The 7,152-nt window shown below is 34.0% G+C and overlaps 1 protein-coding gene across 2 annotated transcripts in view; it reads left to right on the top strand.

Moving 5' to 3' along the window:
• Positions 1–6,815, top strand: part of LOC108689569 — a 27,826-nt gene extending 21,011 nt beyond the window's left edge. For both annotated transcript variants that reach the window (XM_018196405.1, XM_018196414.1), the window contains exons 4-7: positions 2,610–2,681; positions 5,931–6,070; positions 6,127–6,278; positions 6,469–6,815. In XM_018196405.1, coding sequence (XP_018051894.1) covers positions 2,610–2,681; positions 5,931–6,070; positions 6,127–6,278; positions 6,469–6,540 — 436 coding nt within the window. In that variant the 3' untranslated portion in view covers positions 6,541–6,815. The remainder of the gene's footprint in view (positions 1–2,609; positions 2,682–5,930; positions 6,071–6,126; positions 6,279–6,468) is intronic.
• The last annotated feature ends 337 nt before the right edge of the window (positions 6,816–7,152 follow it).

The raw sequence follows: 7,152 nt of genomic DNA, 5'->3' as shown, positions 1-7,152 counted from the left end.
TATATATATATATATATATATATATATCGAAATTCTCGAAGCCGAGGTTTCTTTCATTTAAACGGGGCAACGTCCGATTTTATGAGCAGAGCTTTTTCCTGTCTGTTCCTCTTAATTCACCGTTTTCTCGTCGGAACGATTAATATCTGTCCGTTTTGCTGAAGATGGCGGATTTGTCGTCATTTGTTCGACGACTGTTGCTCGCGACTGTATTTCGAAATTGTTAAACTGGTCCGAAAGGCATCTACTGCTAACGAATGCTTTCTTTCCGTACAGAACAATCGTTTATCTGACCCAGAACTATGTTCGACGTTGAAAAATACTGAGTCGCGACTGCTGACGTTTCGCGAAGTTTTCACGGAAAGTCTGTGAATGAAGGGATATCCGGCAGCTTTAGACAATCTGACGAGAATAATTGAAACTTTTGAATTCTACCGCAAAACTTATTACGAGCGAGTTATTTCCTCGAGTTTTTTTTTGCTGTGTAAACAACAAAATATTTACGTAGGTATACGGAAATTATTGATTGGACACAATAATATTCTGGTTTTAACTAAACTTTAACTTAACGTGAAAGGCTGAACACGAGAATCTAATTTATACGCAACGTTACTCCTCATTACTCGTGGATTATTATGCTTTGCGTAATTTCAACCGTGATGCTTTATCTACAATTCCTGGATAAAATCCCATTTCATTGGACGCTAGCACGTAATTAACGACGCACGATGAATGAACGCTTGAAAATCTTTCCGATCATCTTTGCTCGTCGGGTAATCTACTTTTGATTTGTCCCCGAGAGATTTAATTTGGGGCTGATTTGATTATTGGTAACGGAAGTGCGATGTCGAAGCAAGATTATCTTTAAAACGTAAATATAATATTTATTCGGCCATAGAGAAAATGGAAAAGTTGACAGATCACAAATGATACATATATTGGCTCATACATATATCAACTTTTTTACCTACAACTTTTTTAATAGGATTTAGCGTTCCCTTCGCTCGCACTTTAAAGGTTCTCATTACTTACTTTAGAACTATAGAATATTCTAGCTACAACTCCGCAGTTTTACGGTTTCCACAATATGAAGTAAAATAATTTTAAGAAGAAAAATATTTGCACAGTGCAATAAAATTATAAATAAAAATTTCGTCCCCAATTCCTTATAGCGGGTCGTCTAAAATCGATTCAATTAAATAGTCACATCTTGATTTATTGACAATGATACGTTTGCAATACATCGTACTGAAAAAAAGTTACTAAATTAAAAAAAGGTATTTATTTGAATAGTTCTAAGTAAATATTTAAATATAAATATATTTTTTTAAATATATTTTTATTTGATATAAAAATTTATTTGATAAAAAATTAATTTGATTTAACTGTTATTTTTTGAATAATAATTTTAGATTCCGGATAAATTAATTTTCTGAAAGTAAATGTTTAGTTAGTACTATTCAAAGAAATGTACATTAAGATTTAGTTTTTTTTTTAATATGGGTTTTAACTGCAAAAATTATATTGGATGCAATTGCGATGCACAAGAGAGCGATAGCGTTTGATTAGATTCCCTCGCGTAGCCACGTTTCACCGAGGCGCATACAATGAACAACAAAGCGAGACGCGCAAAAAAATAAAAATATCCCAGTCCATTGCAATTTTTCTCAGGCATTATCCAACTGCGCGGCGCCACGGAGAATCTCGCAAAGTGGAAATTGAGAGAGATGTCTTACATTTTTTACGCGGTTCTATGTCAGCGCGTTTTTAATCATTGATTACGCGCGACTATGCGAGAGGAAGAATCCGATTTTTTTTGGGAACAAGTCGTCCTTACACTATTGAGAGTCATTGCGACAAAATCGAATCAGCGTTCTCGCGATACAAATTGATATAAACATTGAAATAAAAACTTTTTGGAATTGTTCTTTTATTTATACTTTCATTTACTATTGCGAGAAAGAGCTGTATATGTGCATTTTTGTAGGGATTGTAAACTTGATGCTGCTCTCTTCTTAATCGCATCCAATATATCGTAATTCCTAAATAACATGCGTTGTCTAAAAGACCTCTTTATGTTGCCTTTTAAATACCTTTTAGACATCTTAGACCAAAGATGTCTTTATCCCAAGAAATACATTTTATTTTAGTTAATAATTAAATATAATTAAAAGTCAATATAACGATTTTTTATTATTAGATTTGATGGGGACATAAAAAAAATGTTCACAAAACTAACAGTAAAATTTTCGATACAATCCAACTCGATAGACACACGATGGATAGCAGGAAATGATGCCTTTCACACTTCCAGAAAACTTTCACTTGTGAGACTAGTGCAAAGTGATCTTTTTGTCATTCAGTAGCAACAAAGAGATGACTATGTTGTCGACATCGATTTCTCGCCAGAAAATGTTTGAATCAAAATGAAATTTGATTTTCTGTTGATTTTTATGTGTTTCTTGGGAGGATGATTTTATGACGTCTTTTAAACACGCAAGTTGTCTGGGTAGAGCAAGCCTGTAGCATACGTTTCATCGACGATATGTGAAGTTTTATGTCGTATTTGATCTCCTTGTCTGTTAATTTTCGTGTGTTTTCGATTGTAGTGCGGCGTCGGGTATAATTTTCTTCCTTGAGGTGACTTGGGCCATCACGCTATTCGTGCAGCTCTGCGTCAGGTACGTTTATAAATGAATTTAATTTTTAACATTTGGAATAAGGTATATTCTAAAATCTTATTTATCTTTGCTTGATCAATACACAGATTTATTTATTGACTGGTATAAAATAATTATGTATTTCAAACAAAAAAAAATATATATATATATATATATATATATAAATTAAGCGATTAGATTTTAATAAATTTCTTGGCACGTAATGAGTATATAAACGTAACGCGAGTACTGTGACTTTGCAAATTGTCCGAAATTGGCCCGTGCATATATATCGAGGGAACGATAAGCCCAGCGAACAACGAGGTTAAGAAGGCCCCAGGGAATTGCCGTTCGAGGTCCGAACAGGATAACACGGAAAAGAAGCGGCAAAGTCAGTCTAGCAATTACCAAGCAGGTCGGAAGTTCGTCCCAGTTTTCCTCGCATTTTCCAACAAGAAGAGCAGCGAGGCAAGTTCCGGTGGACTACCAGATAACTACATAGATAACGCTTCACAATCCGAAGGGATGGTGGTAAAGCGCAGCCGGTAGTCATCTTTAAACCAGATAAATGCGTCACACAAGCTAGATGATGAAAACAGAAACTTTCTCGCGTCTTAATTGCGACGATGTACCAAATCAATTTACAAACTGCTTTACTCCGTTCCCATGTGTGCCACACGTTTTCTCAACATTTAGTTTATCGAGATTTCTTAAGTTGTACATTTTTTGTACAACTTATACACGTAAAGAATAATTTTATGGAAGTATTTAAGAATTTAGCTACAGATCTGAAAATAATATTGTTGGATTATCAAAATTATTATATGTATCATAATGTCAAATTATATCAAACTTGAGTTATTTTTAATAATTTCTATAGATCGCCACTTAATATGTCATTAATTTAACTTAAGATAATAGAGTTAAACAATTCAAGAAAATATATTAAATTTGACTTGAACTTAGTCATTATTTAGTACACACACACACACACACACACACACACACACACACACACACACATATAATTAACATATATAAATATCGTTTACTTTGAAATTAACTACAGAAATAGATTTCAACATTTCAACATACATGGAAATAAAAAATAAAAGAGTTTAGGTTCCTTCTACATCTAACAATGTAGGATGCTCAAGCATAATGAGCAATTACTACAAAAAGTTTCCATTGATATTCTAACAATCAAAACTTGATCAACATAATTTTTTGATCCAACGAAATTATATTTTCAAATCTGTTGTAGCAAAATTTTTATTTACTTTGGCAATACATTCTTTTTGCATATATTTATGTAATTAATAAATTTTGTTAAATCTTTCGGAAAACGTGACTTAATCGCGCGGATTATTACGAGCTTATAGTTTTTGTCATCGAAGCTCATATCGACCAGTGCGGTGTCCAATGGAACGACAACGTCGCCAGCATTCTTCGTAAGCTAGTGGGAGGAAGTAAAAGAAGTTCTGTGAGGTCTACGGTTTTATCGAGTAACTTAACTTAGCGATCCATCCGGAATCGACGCTGCTGCGGAAGTTTATGTCCTTCACGACGGTGCCATTAAAACTGCTGGTCGGAGCGATCGATCACTCGGATCTACGCGGAGATGATCGAACGGTTAAGGGAAGAGATAACGTCGTTTCTCGTAGAAAAACGGATTTCCAACGAAGACATCTTCTTTTATATCTGTTCACCACGCAGGGATGAAAGCCCATCAGAGCTTTTTCTTTTTTTGTCTCTTTCAATGCGGATAATCCAATTAAAAATATTACAATTAATTGTTAAAGGAATATTGAGAAAGATGAATGTTTCTTTCTTCAATTGATCTTGTTGATTTTCTCGACTCTTTTTAAAGATATCAGAAAGATTTGTCCTCGCATTAAAGTTCGCATGCTGCGCGAAGTCAATTTTCTTTTTTATTGCAAGCTGACGAGTTTTAAATCTATCATGATGACTAATTTCGTAAATTAATAATAGCTCCGGAACGCGCGCGATAATTATATCTCCGCGGAAATTTTGTCGATAATCTCGGACCTGGGCAAATCGGTTTCCCGGCAATTTTCTTCTCGATACAGTTATCGCAGTGATTTCCGCTAAATTACGCTGTGAACGCAATTGCCACAGCGCGCGTTAGCGTAACATATTTCAATTAGACAAATATTTTCATTCATGTACGTGAGCCAAGAAAATATACAAAGATTATAACGTAAAGCTGGTCGTTGCATTTTTGTAGAATACCGTACAAATTGAGGTCTTAAGAGAGATTTCTTTTGTGTATTTGAGATTAAACTTGTTAATCTCATAAAAAGTGTACTCAACGAGAGTATTCGACGTTGAAAGTTATATCGATAGAAAAGTCGTCTTACTACTCTGTTTTAAGATGGAGACTTAAGTGGAAAATGACGGAGCCGTAATCAGGAATATAAACGTTGATTGCTCGTGAATTCAGCGAAAAATGTCGTTTTTAAGAGGAATGCAAATCAAACAAATTTTCTAATTTTATGAATATTAGATAGCATATAAATATTTTTACAAACATTTGCAAATACATTTACGAGTGTATCCGTCGAATATCCGAAAAACATCTCGTTTAATCTCTCAAATTGATTCGATTTTCAACATGCAATTAGGTCCAATTAAAATAAAATTTCGCAATAATGAAATAATGAATAATAAATAACAGTAAAATTAAGATAAAATTAATGAGAGTCAGCGCGGAAGTGGGTAAGCACAAATATTAATTCATGTAAATTAGTCCATTATAATACATGATGTCAACTTTATTACAAATTCTTGTTGAGAGAATGTTTCAACTTTCTGAGAATACTTGTAACTTTGCTGAAGAGGACTCCAAAGAAAATTGAAACGTTCAACAAGAATTAATAATCGTAGTAAAATTGACATCATGTATTATAATAGACTAATATTATTTTATATGAATTTTATATGAATTAGTATTTACTCACTCACTTCCGCGCTGACTCTCATTAGTCTTAATTTTATGTTATTCATTATTTTAAAGATTGAGAGAAAGATCCGATTTTATTTAGAAATAATTTTGATTTGTTTAAAAAGTTTATTTATCATTAATTTAATTTATAAATAAAAAATTTCAGATATATCAAATATTATTCAATTTGCTTAAATTCTTTAAAACATTGTTCTAGAAAATAATCCTTTTAATCTTACAAACTCAGAAATCCTTCTCTTTTTACGAAAAAAGACAGTATACATTTTGACGATTTATTTTCACAGAAACGAGGATTCTCTTTGTTCGTGTTGCTGGTTTAGCGTCCTAGCGGCTACGCGAGGCTGGCGAAGAGCATTGTTTTATCTACCGTTGTCCTGCATCTTAGCGTGGCGACCCAATAAACTTTGGCTATCCTACGTTGCGGGTAAGTACGACAGAGTTTATTTCCGTGAACCTCTGACAGATAGAATGTGTTTGCAGCCGGTCTGTTGGCGGTACTGTCCTTACTGCATATTGCATCGAGCGCGCTAGAACGACGAGATCCTTGCCAATCGAACATTGGTACCGACTCGGTAGGTGAGAGCCTCTTGAACTCCAGACAGGAGAATTACGATCGTTTCGAGGAAGTTCTGGTGAGTGTTTCCAAGATTGGCAATCGAAAAATCCCATAAGAAGCTTGCGAATTAATTTTCTCTTGGATCTCTTTTTCATAAAATATTGATATAATATACTCACAAAAACACACACACACACATACACACACACACACACACACACATACTTTTATTGATTACCCCTATCCATCATTGTCTATTTTATGAGGTGACGGAGGTTCTCGATGACGGCGTGTCAGGACCAGGACGCTGTCCTGGGGACAGCGACGGCGAGATATGACACGAACGACGGTCCTCCTGGGCTAGTGAATCCGATGAGGATAGCGAGCCTGAACAGAGGACGTGTCAAATTGCCACACTGTCTTAGTCCTTGATGGATTTCGACTTGATATCGTCAATGCATCAAGAGAGATCAATTGAGCACTCGATTCAGCTTGCGGCAAGAACGAGAAATGCGTGAGGTCGACATAATGCCTTCTAAAATTGTAAATTGAGGGAGGAGATTTCAAAGAAATCATCATGGAAAATTTAGACAAGACGAGAGAGAGAGAGAGAGAGAGATTTAATTTATGATTTACAATAACAAGTTTTAATTTATTGATTTACAAATCTGTGAAAAAAAAAACACGATGCGAGGTATCGCGTCACTTTGTGTGAAAGAATGAATGTGAAGGAGTAAATATTTTTCTTAGATAGACACTTGTTAGTTACATATAATTTTCTATATGTTATGTATTTTAGGAAACAATAGATATTATATAATATATAATTGCGTAACGTACAAAACAACCGTATTCCATTATAAAATCATTCGATATGCTATATTAAATTGTCAATATTCATATATATAATTGCTAATAAATACTTTTTAAAAATGTTCTACGTATAATTT

Source organism: Atta colombica, unplaced genomic scaffold (assembly GCF_001594045.1).
Source record: "Atta colombica isolate Treedump-2 unplaced genomic scaffold, Acol1.0 scaffold105, whole genome shotgun sequence".
In the NCBI taxonomy this organism is placed as follows: Eukaryota; Metazoa; Arthropoda; class Insecta; order Hymenoptera; family Formicidae; genus Atta; species Atta colombica.
This window is presented reverse-complemented; position numbering and strand designations above follow the sequence as displayed.